The sequence below is a fragment of the Ixodes scapularis genome, unplaced genomic scaffold (assembly GCF_016920785.2).
Source record: "Ixodes scapularis isolate PalLabHiFi unplaced genomic scaffold, ASM1692078v2 PGA_scaffold1__304_contigs__length_218370807, whole genome shotgun sequence".
Lineage (NCBI taxonomy): Eukaryota > Metazoa > Arthropoda > Arachnida > Ixodida > Ixodidae > Ixodes > Ixodes scapularis.
Window position 1 is genome coordinate 82955511 of NW_024609846.1, and position 20692 is coordinate 82976202.

At 44.0% G+C, this 20692-nt stretch overlaps 1 protein-coding gene across 1 annotated transcript in view; it reads right to left on the reverse strand.

Moving 5' to 3' along the window:
• Positions 1-20692, reverse strand: part of LOC8026373 — a 55459-nt gene that overhangs the window by 24771 nt on the left and 9996 nt on the right. Inside the window, exons 2-14 of the mRNA XM_040207389.3 lie at positions 17267-17443; positions 15292-15355; positions 13794-13924; positions 13214-13320; positions 11849-12006; positions 7980-8075; positions 4759-4873; positions 4310-4379; positions 3454-3513; positions 3312-3387; positions 1776-1915; positions 1017-1247; positions 454-514 (exon numbers count right to left, since the gene is read on the reverse strand). Of these exons, the coding sequence (XP_040063323.2) occupies positions 454-514; positions 1017-1247; positions 1776-1915; positions 3312-3387; positions 3454-3513; positions 4310-4379; positions 4759-4873; positions 7980-8075; positions 11849-12006; positions 13214-13320; positions 13794-13924; positions 15292-15355; positions 17267-17443 (1486 nt within the window). The remainder of the gene's footprint in view (positions 1-453; positions 515-1016; positions 1248-1775; positions 1916-3311; positions 3388-3453; positions 3514-4309; positions 4380-4758; positions 4874-7979; positions 8076-11848; positions 12007-13213; positions 13321-13793; positions 13925-15291; positions 15356-17266; positions 17444-20692) is intronic.

Below are 20692 nucleotides of genomic sequence, written 5' to 3' on the forward strand. Positions count from 1 at the left end.
TTACGTAGGTACTTTAACTTCAGCATTTTATCCTAATCAACAGAGAATCATTTGGGAAGAGTTCGACCTTTTTTTGAGCGTAGTTTATTTTGTAGTGCATAAGGCAAGGCGATTCAAGTTTTTAGAAGACGCAGAAATGTTTCAAAAGCCGGGATTCACAATGATAAAGCAAACTACACCGACTTGACTTACCAGTATTAACAATCTAATGAGACGTTTCGCCTCCCACGCGGGAGACATCAATAGTGCGCGTTCAGAAAACACGAATGAGGGAAGTACAGAAACTGGAAGGCTCTTTAAGGACATCCGCGTACACTTCGGGAAAAAGGTTTCGGTATGCACTGCAGGCGGATACGTCACTACGAGTGCACCACGACTCCAGAAACTTTCTTGTGCCCCACCTTTGTCCTTGCGCCAATGTCACTGCGCTCAGAAAATCAAACTTAGACATACCGTATCAAGCGTGCTGCACCCTTTACCAGTATGTTCCCAACAAATTCTCGATAGGTTCGTCCTGGAAAAAAAAGAGCGAAATATGAAGCCACCCAAGGGAACGGTCTTGGACAAATCAGAGGGGAAAGAAAGGACCCCGTGAAGCTTGACTCTAGTCTGACTCTATGTGCAAAATCATACGTCTCGAATAGAAAGTGACCTTCTCAAGTTAAATTTTATCCGTTTCATTTACTTTTTAGCATAAAACATGAGCCGTTTCATTGAAACGTAGCGTTTATATTTTACTATTATTTTTTAGGTCACTAGTTATATATTGCTGCGCGTTTCCCCATTGCCCAGATCGCGAAAATACTACCTGTATCGGGAACACTGTCACAATGGGCATACTAAACGTTCTAGTTCATTTCCTGTTTTCTTCCCGGACTGCTTCTTAGTGTGCTGAATTTACTGCATGCACAAAGCACAAGCCGCTGATTTGCTCTCCGCTTGCTCGGTGGGGAAGTATAACACGAGTCCATTACTGGGAGTGTGTCGGGTCGTCAGGAGTCGTGTCCATCGCTTACGCCTCCTTGTTGCAGACGGTGACGGCCGGAAACTTTGTGCCTTCCATGGAGCTCTGTTGCAGCACCACCGTCGTCTCGAACCGCTGGTAGCTCGTGTAGTCCAGGTGGACAGAGTAAAAGCAGACCACGAGACAGCCGCTGTACGCCAGCGTCCTCACCGTCTCCAAGAAGCACATGATGCTGCGGTCCAAGAAGTGACAACGTACGTATACTACTTCAATTACGTTCTTCCTTAAAGTGTTTAAACCAACCGTCTAAGCTTTGTTTTAAAGTAACGCTGCGACCCCCGCCCCCTTTCCTTTAATGTTTTACTAACAAAGTCCAAGTCGGTATCTCTTTCGGAAATATTGCGATAGTATATTTAAAATTATTACCCGATTTGTGGAGTTTTTTCTTGTTTGTTTTACTTGGAGTTATTTGAATAAATTCAGGTGTACATTTGAATGAGCCGCTCATAGCAATCATTTAGGAATATTACAGGTACCGGGAATCTTGGCGTACAGTTTGAATACATAAGGCGAATTATACATTGCTGGATGGTTGCGGAGTTTTAACTCATGCCCTGACGTTGAATTCATTTAAAAGTTTTTTTTTTTTTTTTTTGCCCCAAATGATAAGCCTAATTTTGCAGGAATTCGTAGATGGGACGAGGTGTTTCTTTTTTCTCTGATTAACCTCGAAACATTTCTTCTATAGATAGTTTCATAGCCTGAAGTATATCGTGTTGGTATATTAGCAGAATTCCTTTCCAGCACTTGCCTCGCTCGTCCAAGCACCGATCTGGCCTTTTGGCGAAGCGATCCTAGGATCCATCTGGCTGTGGTGTACAAAATAAGGTAGATGGAAAGGCCTAACCAGAGGCCTAGATAGCCTCCGATGATGCCGAGAATTTGCGTTCCCTACGCCAGTGAGAAATAAAAAAAAAATAAAAAAAGGTTGTATAGATATGGGCAATGAAGTCTAACGATCTCTAATTCGAGGAGCGTTTAAGACGGGAAGTAAAAAAATGCACCGGTAAACGTAAAAATAAAAAAAAAATCCCAGAAATTGACTTTTTTGTGTGTGTTTGTAAATTCCGTTTCCCTGTTTCATGTTTCGGTTTTCGTCGCAAAATTGGACGTGCGGTGGTTCCCGACTTCTCTCTCTCCTTCACGTCTTCTCCGCTAGGCGTGGTCGCCTTGTTTGGAGCAGCAAATGCACGCGTCGAAATCCCCCCCATACCGCGACGCACTCGGAGCATCAATCGTTGGTCCCCTTTTTGGTCAGTTCAACCAAGAAGAAGAAATATCGTTATCCCGCTCCAATAGCTATGCAGCATATCGATCGTATCCTGCCAGTCATGCACCCGTCGCATCTAACCATAACGTCGTGCTTCGGTAAATAGCATATATAGGGGACGCGTCTGCTTGCATAAAACACCACTGAGTCACACGACAGCGCTTCAAGATACGGCGGGACATTTTCATTATTGGTATCTGAGCCGCAGTCGAAACGCTCATGCATCACACAAAGGACACTTCGTTCACTGCAGACACAATGGCAAAATTATTTGAGGACACGCCTCACACATTTGTTCGAAGCATGTTTTCTTTATACATTCGCGTGCTTCAAACATGTCGCTAAGGATTGCTTTTGTGTGACTGATGACGTCATCATACAAAGTAGAAACACACCTCCGACGCTGTCTGCGGAGTACCTTTTGTATGACGTGTCAGCAGTGTGACCTCGGCATTAAACATTGCAGTATACATAGAGGCGCTTATTAGAGTGGAAATGAGTATATCAAGTTCGATGCATGCCTACGTGTTTTGATGGGTCTCAAGATGCTGCACATTTTTTCCCGCTTTTTTTTTTAGTGTAACGTAGATTAGGCTTTCTGCGCTGCAGCTTCAAAGTAACTCTGGTGCCCTCTCTTTGGGTAGTACAAGCTCATCGAATGGGGCTTCGCACTATACTTCTGGCGCCCTCGCTTTCGGTAATACAATTTCGCCTGATTGGAAACCAGGGGCACTTTGTATGACGACCTCAATGCTGGTATCCCAAAAATACGATGGCATTCTTTTTTCTTTCTTGAAATGTGGTAGTTGGACATATACGCAGCTGCTAGCAGCACGCCTCGACGCGGCCATGTTCACCCCTGAGCACGTTCTATTGCAGCGTCTGTAAAAGTTATCTTACGGTGCATGCTGCACATGTTTGCAATCATGGTGTACTACACGCCCTTTTGCATTTTAGAAAAAAAAACTCGTTCTTATCCAGGAAAAATAATTATCTGCAAAGGCGCTTCTCACATACCTGTATCAGGGGAATGATCTGCATAACATCAACAGATCTTGATGTCATCAAAAACTTTAGTCGGATGTAATATTCGCTGTAAACAAACACACAAACATGATTCAATTTTGAAGCTCTGTAGATTATTGAAGTATTTTCTTACCCTTCAATTTCTGGGTTATAAGTCAACCAGAATGACTGCTTCGTTTCATATATGTATTCTCTGCAAGAGAAAGATAAATGATTTGTGTTGGCTCAAATTCTGTAAAGACAAGCGCGACTCAATATGAATAAGCGGTGATCGGACATTTTATTTTCTATCAGAACTGAAACACCACGATCAAAATTGTAAAATAATTAAGTAGGCCTTTGTAATATCCTCTATGGGATAAATGCGAAATAAAAAAAAACGCCGATCGCATGTTCGCGTTAACTGTCAGGTGCAAACATACACTTAACACTTGTTCGTGGCAAGAATTATATTTATATAACGTTCGGAAATCGAAGCGCGATCGCCCTCCACACAAGTTTAACACGTGCAAAGCCAGAAAACATCAAACGCATGATAGAGCGCTCTGTTGTCAAGCGTCGTGCTGACAGACTGAGACTGAAAAAAGACGCTATATATATATATAACACAAAATGTGGGCCCATGAAGATTTTTTTACATCCACCGAAACCGTATTTTCATATGCTGTACAGGTTCAATACACTTTATTTTGCCCGCCAGTAACAGCAGTGGTTCATGTTTCATTTTCTTTCGACATCTCCTGTGCGCCGCCTTCCGTCCTTCTGCATTCTGCTTTGATCAGGAACCATGTGGTCACGTCGATCAAGTTTCCTATACTATATTGTTTTACTATTAGTCAAATTGCAGACGATGGTATACGTGCAGATGGCGCCATGCTTTTCGAGACAGTTTTTAGAAGTTTATTTTAAATTATTTGATTCGCTATTTATATCAAAGACCACGGTTGTTCAGAGACAAACACGTGAGCAAGAAACTTTACGAAACTCACTTGCAACCTTTCCCACATTTCTTGTTGCAGGTCTCAACCATTTTCCGGCGGCTCTTTTGCACGCATGTGGCTAAAACAAAAATTACACCGGTAAGCTAGATAAGTCGAAGATGAACTTTTTTCGTAATTATTGGATGTTTTGAATGACGAGAAGTGTTGTTCATTCGTTGTTAAATTCCTCACACGTATCTTCTTATTGTGTGCCAATGCCTGCAATAATCCCTTCCGGGATTTGCAGTATTTTGAAATAAATAAAATAAATAAATAAAAACATAAAATACCCCAGCCCTCCTCAAACGCACATTTCCGCAAACAATAATTATGACCTTATCAATAATAAAACTCGAAGTGCACTGCCTTTATGCGCAGATAGGCACTCGACTGAAGTATGAAACACCACCCGTTTTGAAAAGGCCCCTGCCAGGAACCCAAAAGGACATAGACCTCACCTGTTTGATGATGAGTACAGGCCGTGTCATTCATCTCATGACGAAACGCATAGTCTTGAAGCAAGCAACCGCAGGACTGCTGAATAACATTTGCCCTACACTCTTCGTAGCAAAGCTGGAGTAAAAGATGCGACAATTAGGACCAGTGTTGTGCCAAATGTTCAACAAAAGTATTTAAGATAAGATACTAAATACCCATTTGAAAATGTATTTAGAATAGTATTAGATTTACTTTTAGTATAAACTATCAGGAGTAGAGTACAGATACTTTGAAAAAGTAATTGAATTACATTCTATTATACTTGGCAAGTTTTGCATGCTGGTAATATGAGGATTAGAAGATAGGAAGGGGTGCTCCAATTCGTGATGACTACTCTAAAAATCAAATTTTCTGTGATTTTTATGACCTTGAGGAAGCACCTTAGCTTCTGCTAAGGAACAAACGAGACTCATATATTGAAGACATGGCACCTTCCGTGCGTTAAATTGACGGCAGGCTCGGCTCATGATGCATTCCGCAATAAGTTTGCAATATGCCCCTTCGCGATTCGGGGACTTGACATGTAGTCCGGCACTGACAAACTATACTATAATTCGTCTCACCTTAGCATAGACTATTGTAAACCGCGTATGCTAAGCACAAGCTAGTTGCTTTGTATGATGTCTCAGAGGCTCAGCGGCTGCACGAACGCTCGTGCAGCGAATGCTCCAGTCAAGGTAGTGAAGGCTAACCGCTCGCGCTTGGACAGCCTAGGCAACACCACCTAGATAAAAAGCCTCCGCACGCATCGTCACAGTCAGATCGATCGAGGCGTGAGATTGGGCATGAGTGCTGCGTCAGTGTTTGGCTGGGGCTCGTGTCCAATGAGCGCGTCGAGGGTGGGGCGCAGGCCCAATGGCCGAGTTAGCGCGATCCGACTCTGATGACGTTTCATGAAGGGAGAGGAGGCCATGCGAAGGCTTTCATTATCCTGAGTGGTGTTGGCCTACGGCACCGCTATCTTGAAATATCGTCACTTCCAGTATGGGCGAAAACTTTGTTTTGCCGTTGCCACGCCAACAGAATGCATTTAGGGTATAAGCGTAACCGTCACTCATTATCGTTTTGTCTCCCCTCTATCTTTTTTTTTTAATTATTTTCAGGTTGAAATGTCTGAGTATTTTTTTCTTGGCCCATACCGGATATGCCTACCAGGTGGCTGGGGACGAGAGTTAGTGAAAGATTAGGAAGCCAGACTTGTTGATGGATACGCGAGTGAGACACACGTGCACGCTCAGGAGAAACATCGACTCGAGAACAGCAGTTTTTGTCGCTGATTAACAACCAAAAGCGAGTACTTTGTCCCCCCCCCCCTCCCCCCTCCCTAGTCAAAATCGAGAAGAAGCACCTGTACCTTCAAACTGTAAAAAGAAAAAAAAAAGAGGTCTGGAGGGAAGCATAGAAACAGAGGAGAGTGTCTAGAAGACCGCTTCTAAACCTCCTTTCCCTGCCTCCTTCGGCACCAGCTCAAACCATTCTTGAAGCATTGAGCTCAAGATGGTCAAGATCCCAGAATCAGAATCCACTAGTTCATAAATGACTCCACCTGGCGGAAAACTGGTTTCGAGTATTTTGAGGATGAAACAATGCGGGCATTCGAACGGAGGTGATAGAAACGATCTTGAACAAGCTTCGGAGAAAACGTTGAGCCACAAAAGGCACAAATGAAGATTTGGGGAAGCCAAATTCAGGTCACTGCACCTCAATAAAGCTGCAGGATCTAGCTTCTTTAGCTGAGGGAGTGCCTGTGCGCGCATAAAAACGGATGAAAACGAGAAAGCGGCAATTTCCGAAAAAAATGGTTCATTGGGATCGTACCGAGCGTTGGCGTCACAATCCGCTGCTGACGGAACCACTCTAGCTGAGACAAAATGTGGGGTCTGAGTGGAAATTCCGGATAACGTCACCAGCACTTTGTTAGCTCCAAGCGTGTCGTGCCATAAAGAGGCTATTGCAGTAAAAAAGCGTTTACGCCAAGAGGGAACTGAACCAAGACCATTTAGATTATTATGCAAGTGTCTTTCCAACATATTAGAACGCGTTTTTTTTTTTCTTTTCTTTATTGTTGCATATTACGACATTTCATCGTGAGTTGAAGTTCTATTTGGCAGAAAAGCCATGCCAGGTATCCGCTTTGCGTCCGCCAAATAGCAACTTGACACCCTGTCACACATGTTTAAATCCCAAGTTAGCGCCGGCATCTCCATTCTAAGAAAGGCTATCGAGTGTACATGCCACGCGTTAAGCCAGTCACTGAACTAACCAATGAAGAATGCGAGAGCGCAGACGCCACACGTTTCAGGTGCAACACAATTGTTCAGCGATTTGCTATGCATTTTTGTAAACACGTCGCATGAACGTCATGTCTTTTGTTTAAAGACTCTGGCATTCCCTGAGCCTTTAAAATTAATCTCACGTCGAATGAATTTTTTTTTCTTATATTGCACCCGCCTATAATGACAAACTAGTTTTAGTTTTAGAGCCACAACATTCTTTTTAAGAGAGAGAGAGAGAGAGAGAGAAAGAAAGAAAGGAAGGAAGAGAATCATAGAAGACTTGAGAAAGACTTGATTTTTATACTATATAAACACCACTCTGTATTTGGGCACGGCTTTTTTATCTGGGTTAAACTGTCTATGAGAGCAAATACAAGTATCTGGAGATTATAAAAAATACACCTCGTTATATTTGTATCTTGCCGTGAAATACTTCCCTAAAAAGTGCAATTGAATTTGTAATTAGATACATATTTCTCAAAGTATTTTGTATTTTAATTTCAATACTTTTCTATGCGGATTTTGCCCATCCCTGGGTGGTATGTACTTCAAGTTCAAGTTCAAGTTGTGTTCGCCTCAAAGATGTTCGTTGGGACGTATTACATGAGGGGGATATTTTGTACCGACACTGCCGATAAAATTTCGCGTTCTTCAATAACCTCTCTAACAAAGCGACAAGCGCCGACGTCGTGTTTGTTGTGACGGTATCAGATATGTGCACATTAAATTTACTTAGGACACAAAAACAAACAATAATAATCACTTGAAATAATTAACAAAAATATTACCAGTACAAGAGACGTCGATGTTATAAAATTTAGATATCAGCGTTCTCTCAAGTGCTGCAATTCGTAAGCTATATTATACTGTAGCTCTCAAAATGTTCCATGAAAGTGATGTCTTACTTCTTTTGTGTAGATGGTGGAATGGAAGCGGAAACGTTGCTTAGCGTAGTCTGTGCACTTTGTGTCATACGGCGCCGGTAGGTAGTTGACGACTTTCTGAAAGCAGAGTGACCAGTGAAAGCACGAAGCGATCAGGGAAACCTTTCTGATTACCTGACACTCCGTATTGCAGCTAACAAGGGATTCCGAAGCGTGCGCGCTTCGTTAGGAACCCAGCAGCGCACCTAAACTACGACTAAAATAATAGCGTGCTAAAAGGGGGGGGGGGGGGGGGGGGGGGGTGTAGTGGGGGTGTAGGTCTTTAACGCACACGCGGAAGTGACAGTGACACTATTTTTCGTGTCTGCTTAAAAGCAAGCGTTGGTTCAATAATAAAAAAAAGGAAATTGGTGTTTGTATGGTTATACAGCCTGAACTTAGTCTGCCTTAACGAGGCGACTTGTCTCTCAGCTGTATATGGGTAATTTAGCCAGTAAGGTACAACCTCATTACGAACCAGCGCACACGTAGACAGTTATTCAAAATCCAAACACACAAAAAAATACACTCACACAGCGCTGAACTATCAACCTGATTTGTATTTCAAACTTCCTTTTCTTCGACCCCCAGGGAAAAGGTTGCCAAGGAAGAAAAGGGGAAAGACAAGGCAAAGGGGAGAAGACGAAAGAAAAAGAAAAGGAAAACGTTTGAGTGATGCAAAAAGTCCAAGAGTTACAAAAATTAGTTGTTAAATAATATCAGATGTAAACAAAACCAGTGGTTATACAGGCTTACTGTCTTAAACACACTCTGTCAAAATATTGCAGTTCTTTCTCTGATAACGCTAAGGACGGAGTGCTAACGCACTGGGCTTCCCGTCTTGCAATGTTCTCCGCTTCTATAATTTCTCGGGTGAGCTGGTTTTTACTCCTGCCTAACACAGCACAGTTGTCCAGTCGCGCAAAACAGCCACAATCCCTACAGTGAATACCTAGGTGACCGGAGTTGACATTGGCAATGTTGTTGTTGTGCTCTCGCAGGCGGTCGTTTAAACACCGCCCCGTCTGTCCAATGTACTCTTTTCCACAGGAAAGGGGGAAACAAATAGACTACCCCTTCTACACACGGAACAAAGTTGGATCTGTGTTTCTTTGCGCAGCTGACGGTGCTGATTGACGAGGTGTTTACTTTTTTGCAGAGGCTGTAAAGTTTGTGTGGTGCTGAAAACACTACATTCACATTTGCCCTGTTGGCTGTTTTCTTTAGACCATGAGATAGATTATGCATATATGGCACAACTACCGGTCTGGTTGTCCTGTCTCTGGGTATTTTTGCGGCGGTACCGAGCTTGATCTCTCTGAGGAGAACCTCGGTTACCGACGTCAATATGGGTAGAGGATATCCAGCGGACCTTAGCCTTGATACTTGTACGTCGAAGCTCGTCTGCATTGAATGTAAGCATGATTTGCTGATAGAGTTCTTAAGGCATGACCTCACTATACCTCTTTTTACAAGCTTGGAATGTGCAGAGTTAAATGGTAGAAGAGGTTTCTTTCCACTGGGTTCATAGGACCAACAGATGTGATATGGTAGCACATACAGTCGAAGATCCAGGAATCGTAATGATTTCTTCAGCGCCAAAACCCACAAACCAGGATGTCCCCTTAGAGTCATTGTCTCAGAAAGAGGAACATGGCAAAAGTCGGTGGCAATATTCCTTCAGAAGAGGCTAAATCTGCTAAAGATTGACGATCCCTACCTGGTTCGAAGTTCGTACGAGGTCTTCAGCTTTCTAAAGAACATCGTCAGGAAGAGCTGAAGATATTTTCCATCGATATCAAGGACCTATATTATTCCTTACCCCAAGAACGTCTCCTAAAATGTGTGGAAGAAAGCATTGACGCTTTTGGCGTCATACCCTTTATGAACGCGGCGAGTCTGTCCCAAAGTCAGTTTCTGGACTTACTGAAGATCTATTTGAAGTCCACCTTCGCGGCTTGGGATGGAAATGCCTACCTACAAAAGACGGGAGTATGCATAGGATCCAGCTTTGCTCCAGTCCTTAGTGACATCTTTCTTGCACATCAAGACAGGAGTCTACAACGAATATTGGATACATCAAAAGCAGTGAAAGTATGTAGATATGTAGATGATTTTTTTTAATCTTCCTTGCTACAGATGTTACTGACTTCACAGCCATGGTGGAAGAGGTCCTCTACAATTTCAAGAACTGTATGAATCCTCTGGAACTCACCTACGAACTGCCGGTCGAAAGATCATTACGATTCCTGGATCTTCGACTGTATGTGCTACCATATTACATCTGTTGGTCCTATGAACCCAGGGGAAAGAAACCTCTTCTACCATTCAACTCTGCACATTCCAAGCTTGTAAAAAGAGGTATAATGAGGTCATGCCTTAAGAACTCTATCAGCAAGTCATGCTTACATTCAATGCAGACGAGCTTCGACGTACAAGTATCAAGGCTAAGGTCCGCTGGATATCCTCTACCCATATTGACGTCGGTAACCGAGGTTCTCCTCAGAGAAATCAAGCTCGGTAGCGCCGCAAAAATACCCAGAGACAGGACAACCAGACCGGTAGTTGTGCCATATATGCATAATCTATCTCATGGTCTAAAGAAAATAGCCAGCAGGGCAAATGTGAATGTAGTGTTTTCAGCACCACACAAACTTCACAGCCCCTGCAAAAAAGTAAACACCTCGTCAATCAGCACCGTCAGCTGCGCAAAGAAACACAGATCCAACTTTGTTCCGTGTGTAGAAGGGGTAGTCTATTCGTTTCCCCCTTTCCTGTGGAAAAGAGTTCATTGGACAGACGGGGCGGTGTTTAAACGACCGCCTGCGAGAGCACAACAACATGGCCAATGCCAACTCAGGTCACCTAGGTATTCACTGTAGGGATTGTGGCTGTTTTGCGCGACTGGACAACTGTGCTGTGTTAGGCAGGAGTAAAAACCAGCTCACCCGAGAAATTATAGAAGCGGAGAACATTGCAAGACGGGAAGCCCAGTGCGTTAGCACTCCGTCCTTAGCTTTATCAGAGAAAGAACTGCAATATTTAGACAGAGTGTGTTTAAGACAGTAAGCCAGTATAACCACTGGTTTTGTTTGCATCTGATATTATTTAACAACTAATTTTTGTAACTCTTGGACTTTTTGCACCACTCAAACGTTTTCCTTTTCTTTTTCTTTCATCTTCTCCCCTTTGCCTTGTCTTTCCCCTTTTCTTCCTTGGCAACCTATTCCCTGGAGGGTCGAAGAAGAGGAAGTCTGAAATACAAATCAGTTGATAGTTCAGCGCTGTGTGAGTGTATTTTTTTTTGTGTGTGTTTGGATTTTGAATAACTGTCTACGTGTGCGCTGGTTCGTAATGATGTCTTACCAGCTCGCCCAATCTGCAGTATTAAAAGGTACAACCGCTAGCCTGGGGTCCTTTACGTGCACCAAGTCGTTCGATGGCAGTGGCACAAATCCACCGCTGTACGTAGGAACTTTTACAGCTGTTCATTGATAACTTTCGGCGCTCACCGAACATACAAAAGGCTATCGTTGAACAAAGCCGTTTCTGCATATCTGTCTCTCGGGAAGCCTGAGGTTCGAACAGATATCACCACAACATTGATGCAATTGACTCTACACATAATTTGACGACAGTGACAACACTCTGTTTCCCGCGCTCAGGAGCCACGCATTTTCGCGAGAAATCTGGGTCCGGTCAAAAGGCCCCTTTCCAGCGCACTCTTAAGTATTTTTCCTTGTGCCACGAACACCACTCCCACAAAACTGCGCAAGGCCTATTTATCTTTTTAGGCAATATAAAGTTACTGGACGCCTTGCGAGAATTTTGAACACGGCTTGCTGTCGTACCTGTTCGAGCGAGAAGATGTACTCGCCAGAAGGCTCTACCACAATGGCATGCTTCATGCCGGCTGACGTGCTGTCCACGTCGTGAAAGCCGATATCCATTTCGTACGGATCCATGACGATGATCTCGTCGGGAATCCAATAGAAGAGCAGCTTGGCCTCTGTGAAACGTGTCGTGAATATCACATACGCCATCCTCAAAACAATCGAGAACGTTCGTTCGTGTCGAAGCTGGTATGAGAAGAACTGGACAAGGAATATTCTGAAGACCCCGAGTGGCAGCCATTGTTTTTGAGAGAGGCGCAGGTGCTTTACAACGCCCTGAAGACGCTAGGAAGGTCTCCTACCGAAACGTCGTTGCCACTCAGAACTTTCAGTAGCTTTAGGAGCTTTCTTTTTCTTTTTCTTTTTCTCTTTTTTTTTTTTTTCTTTTTTAACGTATTTCAATATTCAGCCAGAACACCTACTACCCTTGTTGCCATTCTCGAAGACCATGATTGTGGTTAACTATAGCAACTGCTGATTTCTATACCCATTTGTTGGATCGCGTTTGCCCACTCCGCGAATGCGGCCACGGTCGGCCATCTTTTTCGTAGAGTTATTTTATCTCTAGCCACGACATAATAGTACGGTGGCGCAATCTACCGCCCGTTAGATAGGGTACACGTTTTCCACCCACGGCTGAAGGGCCGCCGGGCGACTTCGTGGAAACCTTGAGAACGAATACATTTTTTCACGGAACGTATTCCTACGCCTCAGGATAGTTCCAAAACACTGAATACCTACCGATAGTAAGTTCTTGTCCTTTCGCGATCGGGGCGATTTGAACAGCGCGTCCCATATATGACGGCATAGTCGATCATCCTCTGTCGCACTCACTCAGCTTCAAGAATCTGCCTCGTCGAGCGACTTCAATCAAGCACAAAATATCACCCACGGTACAGTGTACTGGACCCACGGCTATTTTTATGGCAGCCTGCCGCCACCAGCGCTGTCCGCCGTATTACCATTATGGCTGATGGCCACCCGTGGCCACATTCCTGTGCATAGCCAGAACTGGGCAAACGCGATCCAGCAAATAGTCATAGAGATCAGTGACAACACCCTTGTAACTTCGAAAGCTTTCAAATTTTTTGCAACTGCACGCACTTTTTTATCTTTATCTCGATAATGTAGTCATTTTGTACAGTACTAAGTCTTCCAAACTAACAAAAAAGTACATAAAACAAATTTTGTTGATTTAACTGTTTATGGTCAGGGACACGTTGAGAACCCAATAAATGTTCCGCTTCCAGGGCGAGCATTCTATTCTTAATAACACTTCGTCGCGCTTGCAGCCGAAGCCCGGAGCCTGCTCGGAAAACTTACGGAATATCAGGGGATTCTGGTGGACGAACTTCATAAATTGCTCTTTTCTCCAGTCCATCGTGAAGCACATGTGCTTCGGTAGCTTCGAAAATGAAAGCTGGACCGATCTGAAAGCAGGCAAAACAACGCCATTTCGGAACAAGTGAAAGGTACTCAATTAACAAAGCGATACTATTTAGAGACTGCTAAATTGTCGAATAATATACGTAAAGCGCGCAACCATTTTGTTCTCAGTATTTGTTGTTTAAGAAAATTTCTAAAGTATAGAAGCCCGTCTTTGAGACACGTCTTAGCATTCAAAACTTTCTCAACACCTTAATTAAGTGGCCAGGTTCTTAGTTATATATCACTGGGGATTCCAAGTTAGGTAATTATGTTTCGCTTGTGCTAATTTCGTTATGCCGCCCTAAAGAAAGGGGTTCACATTAGAGGAACTGAGAGGACGAATGAACACTAATTTTCTTATAAGATTGAAATAAATATTCGTTATTGTTCAATAAAGACACAGTGCAAACGTATTTACAGCCACATCAATAACAAAGGCAAAATGCAAAATGAAATGTTGCAAATAAAAACAAACTCTTTGCGAAAGTACGTCTCGACGAAATAGAAGGTCGGGTTGAGGAATCCAAACTGTATAACGTCTTCAGGTCGAACGGCCACGTCAACCAAATTGGGTTCTGTCTCCAGGATCAGGAGGATCTTCTCCCGCTGTTGAAACAAAGAAGCCCGCATTCAACCACACACCAGACGGTCTCTATTGTAAAATCAAAAGTTTTCAGAAAACAAGAATCCACTCTTTTAGTGCAGCAGTATTACAAGCGTACTACAACTTCACGTCACTATAGTCATATGTGGCAGGAGAGACGCGTATATTCGTGATAGATCTATATGTTGTTGTTGTTGTTGTTGTTTTATTAGTAGAGTCTACTAGAAAAACGTTTGACCTATGCAAGGTAGCTCTTTAGGTAGCAACATGATCTGAGAATATTTATTCACGCTCCGAAAAAAAACTTTTAATTGACTCAATATCTTGACAAATAGGTGACCCAGAGTGAGAATTTAAAAAAAAATTGTTCTGCATGTTTTTTTTTTTCTTGTTTTTTTATGTTGCGTGTGACGACTCAATATGTGGTAAAGCCTCCTTTCTAGATGTCGCTGGTTGCAAAAGCAGCAAAAAACAGAAACCTTTATGCACTCATGCAAGGGGTACTATTCTAAAAAGCCATGCTAAAGACATCATCCTGAGACACGAAAAAATAAAATATGGACAAGTTATATGTCGTGTTGGCTGTTATTCTGTTGTTTCCTGTCTGAGGGTTTAGATTCTGATGTTTTCCAACCAGCTCTCCTTCATACTTTCGTGTCTTGCTAAAGACATTTGGATTTATAAGTCACTCCTGCAGTTTATATGGTCAAATTACATAATCAGTAATATATGGGTAATTCATTTGGAACAGTATATGATTCTTGATGTTCGATCTCCTAATTTTATCGTACATAACACTTTGAGTCACGTACGTACATATAAAAATAAAAAGTTACAAACAAACGGTGATCAGTGAACACCCTTTTCTGGTATTAGGATCTTTGTACAAGGTGTCATAAAAACAAATTTGCAGGTTCTTTTTTAACCACAAAAATAAACTAAGCATCACCTAACGCTCATTCTCCGCCCAAAGGTAGCGCTAGAGGTCACAACCAGATGCCAAAGTGTCAGCCCGAATGGGCACCTTATTCAAAAGTTTTAAGTAATTTTTTGAAAATTTTAATGGGAAAATGGAGCCCATTCTTGCACGTTTAAGCTTTCTGGTGCATAGAGTCCCATGTATGCGAAAACTCCGTTGGCCACCATTTTCCCATTGAAATTTTCAGAAAATCACTTCTAACTTTTGAATAAGGTGTCCGTTCGGGCTGAAACTTTGGCGTCTCGTTGTGACCTCTAGCGCTACTCTTGGGCGGAGAATGAGCATTCGGCAATGTCTAATTTATTTTTGCGGTAAAATTTTTTTTGACACCCTGTAGTTTCTAAACGAAATGGTGACGCATGCAAATGAGGCTTTGTTGAATTTGCTTACCCATCGAGTATCGCTGAAATTGCAAGCCGACTTGTACCGTTCGCAAAATATTCTTCTATTTACCCTGTAATTCGGAAAGGACAACTTTTGTTCTACTCGGTTGTCAGAGCTGGACAGAGTGGGCCGTCCTTTCCAGGGTGCTTTAGACCAGGCTGTGGCCCCTCCTAGTCCAACACGTTAAAAACCTGCTCGGCAAAGAGTGGTAAACTACCGCAACTGAGCTCAGGACACGGAAGTAAAAAATAAATATTGTCTCTATTTCTCTTTCGGTTGTCGTGACTGAATTTTTTACACGTTCTTCTTTTAATTATTTCGTAATTGGTGCTTTTTTCATTTTAGGGCAAGTCTTATGATGTGTTGTAAAGCACAGAATTATACAGACCCCTTCAAATATTAGCCCAAAGTGTCGTGCGCAAAAGACACTCAGAAAATGGCAAGTATATCACTCGTCTACAGTCTCATTAAAGGAAGTATTATACCAGTTATAGACTTGCCAGCTTGTTGGTGTTTTTTTGCGCACAACATCTTTCAGTACTTTCAGATCGACCATTAGGTGGCGCAATCTTTTAAAACGTATATTATGCTACTCTTGAGAGTACAAATATAAAATATTTATGGCGGTACTTCGACCGTACCGAACAAAATCGTGATACGTAGAGTGCGTTTTTGGTGGTCGCTAATTCTGGACTCAATCTTTTGTGGACTGGACCTCATACCGCGACTTCCAAACCAATGCGTAATGCGCCTGTATTGCAGCAAACTTATTTACTTAGATATTGTCAATGATTAGATGAGAACGGTTTGAAAGTATAGGTCACGGGCCGTCTACACAGCATCGTTGTTGTCCTCCGTAAGTTTTGGCACGCGCCCCTGCCAAACCACGACAGTATATTGTAACCACAGATGATTCTTTCATCTTTCATCTTCTTCCTCTACGCTTAGAGACAGATACTGCTCGAGCCGCAACGCCATTGGTTGTTGCTATGGTGACACAATCGCTTACGCCAACCAATGAAATTGAGGGAGGGACACTGCGAGGGAGTCCTGCTGCGGCGGTGACACTATGGTATATTGTTCTTTCGGTCGTAATGCTTTTGCGTATCACTTTTGCATCTCGCTTTTGCGTCTCGCTCGTTCGCCTTACGTGTTTACCAGTTATCCTTTGACAGAAAAATAACCGTACGCTCAAACTTATAGCAGGTGTCATTTACGTGCCAGTTAAGCTATCAGATATATGGCCGGTACAGCTTAATTTTCTGCAACTTTCCCGTGTTCGTAGTGACGTCATCATGGCACCCGCGGAATTCTTTAAGTGCGTTTCAAATGTGGTTCTCGGTTCCCCACGAGTTTGCATTCTTTCCTAGTGAGAATGCATCAGAATATCGGGTTCTCTTGCGATAAATATTACAAACTAGAAATAATAAGAAAAAAGATAGATTTATAAAAAAAAGGGGGGGGGGGGAGAGAGGCGTGTAAAAGGAAATCCAAGCGCATGGACAGACAAGAGTTGTTGCTCTTGGCAATCCCCCCTTCTTTTGTTCCTCTTCCACCCTCCCTTTTCGACCTCCTATCACCGCGCTGGTTAGAAAACTAATGGCCTTCGTTCAATTATCTGGCCTATAAAACACTCTACAGATATACCCCCAGCCCTCCACGACGGTCATTCGTTCGTCCGCGTCACGTAACATCTGTTTACGCGGCAGCCTAGCAGCCGCGGCCCAGGTGCGCCGCCATTTTGTTGCTTATGCCGACAGTTATGGCTCTGAAATGCGACCTTTGGAGGTTTAGACACGAACAGGCTTTGACAATATGTCAGCTCGCTTTACCTCAAGGACGGCAGTCAGTGCCTCCTGTATTATAAATCTAATTTCACCAGGCACGTCAGCAAAATATTGTAACCGCTGGGAAAGCTGATTTTGCTGAACGATGTGGTTTATTTACTGCATAGCTTATTGCCAGGCTCTGAACCATTTACCAGTTGGTGACGCAGAAACTGATTCCCGGGTACTTGAGGGTCCCTTGCCCTTCCATCTTGACATCGACTGCAGTCGGGTAGGAAAGGTACTCCTCTGTGATGCGCGACGCCTGGTACAAGAACACACAGAGCAGCAGGAAGAAGGACGCGACCTTGAGGCACCGCCACAGGATCTGGCTGCAAGGAGACAATTTCGCCCGAATTCAAGAATGCCACTTCACTTAATATAAGATCTGGTCTCTAATCGGATATTGTCACGGAAGACAAGTGAAGAAAGAACGAGTAGCTGATAAAACTAGATGTTTAATGCGGCGAACTTCTGCCAAAATAAAAGTACAATAATGGACGTCGATGTCGGCGAGGCAGCGGGGTCTGGCGCTAGCGGAAAACTGACCTCTCGTGTAGCTTATAGCGGCTGTTTTTATATACGACCTGCGTTCATAAAGGTTTTTATTTGAAATACAAAGTAACTGACGAAAATGCACGGGAACCTTCTTGCAAAACAACGAAAAGTAAACTGCAAAACGGACAGCAGGATTTGAACCGAATTATCACGAGCGGGAGGCGCATGCACCGTCATCTCGGCGACACAAGGTCAATATATTAATAGAGAATGTTGATGGGAGAAGGAAGGTTTCTTTGTTCTTTTAATATTATTCAGGAGTGATTGCGTTCCTTATTCAAGTAGGAATGGGTCATAAAAATGAAAGGCGTTTACGATGTTCTGTAACGCTGAATTAGAACGCAGCTCTTAAGGAGGAGGAGGGAAGGGTATGCCCCTCTTCCTTCCCCGCTAAATTTAGCGTGGAACTTTTACCTTCTTGACGTCACACGTGATGTCGTGTGCGACGTTACTTGTGTCGTCACATGTTACGTCACGAGGGTAAATTTAACGGAAATATTTTCCCGCCAAACTTAGCGAGAATATTGAGAATGTTAGACCCGTGTAACGTCACGTAACGTCATACGTCACGTGTTTTTTTATAATAACGTCAGACGTGACGTCACGCGTGACGTCACGAGAGTAACGTCGGAACGTCACCCTCGAGGCCCTCGTGAGGGTAACCCTCGTAACTCTTGTGAGGCTAATCCTCGTGGACCTCATGGGGGTAACCCTCGTGACCCTCGTAAGGGTAACCCTACAAACCCTCACGAGGGTAACCCTCGTGACGTCACGTGTAAAGTCCTTATGAAAAACGCCCCATAATGCAACGCGCGGTTACGCCGACACCGACGCCGACGGTGACGCCGTTCAAGCCGGAAACGGGCGCCTAAGAGCTGCGCTCTAAAAATGAAAGATGTTTACAAATCTCTGTAATGTGAAATTAGAGCGCAGCTCTTGAGGAGGAGGAGGGTAGGGTTAGGGTACGGAGGGGAGGGTATGCCCGCCCTGCTTCTCATCGATACCCTCCCCTTCTTCTCCTACGTAGCCTACCATCCTCCTCCATACCCTCCCCTCCACCTCGTCTATACCCGCCCCTCCTCCCACAGTTTCCCCGCTAAATCTAGCTTTAAAATTGATGCCACGTGACCTTAACGCTAATCCAGTTTTTCTGCTAAATTCAGCGGGGAAAATGACGTCACATGACTTCGTGTGACGTCACCCAGGAACAAATTCAGTATTCTCCGCTAGATTTAGCGGAAAGATTGTCGTCACGTGATCTCAACACCAATTCAATTTCCCGCTAAATTTAGCGGGGCGGTTATGGCGACGGCGACGCTGCTATACGCGGAAACGGGCGCCTAAAGGCCCGCCCACACTAGCGATAAACACGCGGTTCGCAAAACCCGTTGAGCGGAAAGATTTTCCTGCCGCAAAAAAAAATACCCCCTGTGCTTTTCCTCTTTTTTTTTTTTTTGCCGAATTGCTGGCATTGCATTGCATCAGCATTACTGGGACGGACGCGCCAATCAGAGGCGTCACATATAGTGACGTGGGATGCCATGGCAATGCTTTGGAGCCAAAGTTGAGCCGCCGTGTAATGGCGAGCTAGCCAAGCTTCTTTTTGACATGAGCCCGGACAACGACACCAGGACCATAGAGCGTTTTATTGAAACGGTACGCATGTACCCATTTCTATATCATAAAAAGCAGCCCGAGTTCAAGGATAAAGGTGCGAAGCTGAACCGATGAGCCATCATCGGCGAGGATTCGGGCCTCACCGGTGAGTTTTTTTCGTGACCCCTGTTGTATGTTCATCGTCACTCGAGTTGTGTGAAGGACTCTCGTGCCGACTTCGTGATGTTAGCGCAGGGGTTCCCGAAGTGGGTTCCGAATCAACGTGTGCGCGAAGTCTCCTGCGCTGTCACGTAACTGCCGCGGCTGCGAAACGTTAGCTGGTGTGGTCTTCAGAATACGGGGCGCGTCTTGCCGTGCACGGTGTGCCGCGCGCGTTTTCTCGCAAGTGTGGACGGGCCTTAAGAGCTGCGCTCTAAAAACATGAAATGGGTGCCTGTGCCTATTTCGAACTGATTTTGAATGTGCCAGTGCCATATTTATACATATCAATGGCTACGTTTACATGGATGCGACAACAGCGCTACGGATCCAGTTAGCGAATCGAATCCACTTCAAACACTAAGTTTACACGGATTCGGATCGACCAGTAGCGGCACCTCGTGTCGAAGGATCACAACGCAAACCTCGTGACCTTCAGACCGTTTCCGACGTGTCCGGTTTGCCTAGCGGCATGCTAAGCAAACCTCCCGTAATCCCTCTCTCGAACACTCGATTCGATCCGCTAGCGTGTACATGGAGAGTCTCGATTCGGATTGACCATCTCAAACCACCCCGTCCCAGCGGATCGGATCGGATCCGATCCGATCCGATCCGAGTTGTTTACATGGACCGATTCGATTCGTTAACTAGATCCGATGCGCTGCAGTCACAGCCATGTAAACGTAGCCAATGATGTAGTCGAACGTGGTAGATGCAACGTGGGAAAAAAGAAAAAAAAAAGACACGTCTTTTTAAGTCTTAAGAAGCTAAGCATCGCAACGAGACTTCGGTTGCCTCTGAGGCTCCCAGCAGGTTCTTTTTCAAGTAAAAATAATGAAAGAGGCCGCGCGGGCAGCACCTTTCTTTGAAAGGCTCGCAACGGGTATGTATTTGCTTCTTTATTTAGAAATGAGACAACCTATGCATTCCCATTTGCGTTTGAGGTGACAATATTTCGCTGGCGCTTCAAATTGAGACGTGCGGATGGAATTATAATCCGCACTAAGGCTCCCAGAGCACATGTAGGTAAGATATTTGTTGATACCCCCGGCACGGCCCGGAAGACGACGGCTGCAATAGGTATTCCCCGTGCCATAAAATTCACGCTACTAGGCAAACTCAAGTCGAGAAACTCGAATCAAAATTAACTGTTGGGCTAGTTGGCTACACATTGTATAAAAATTCAAAAGCGCAAACACCAAGGAAAA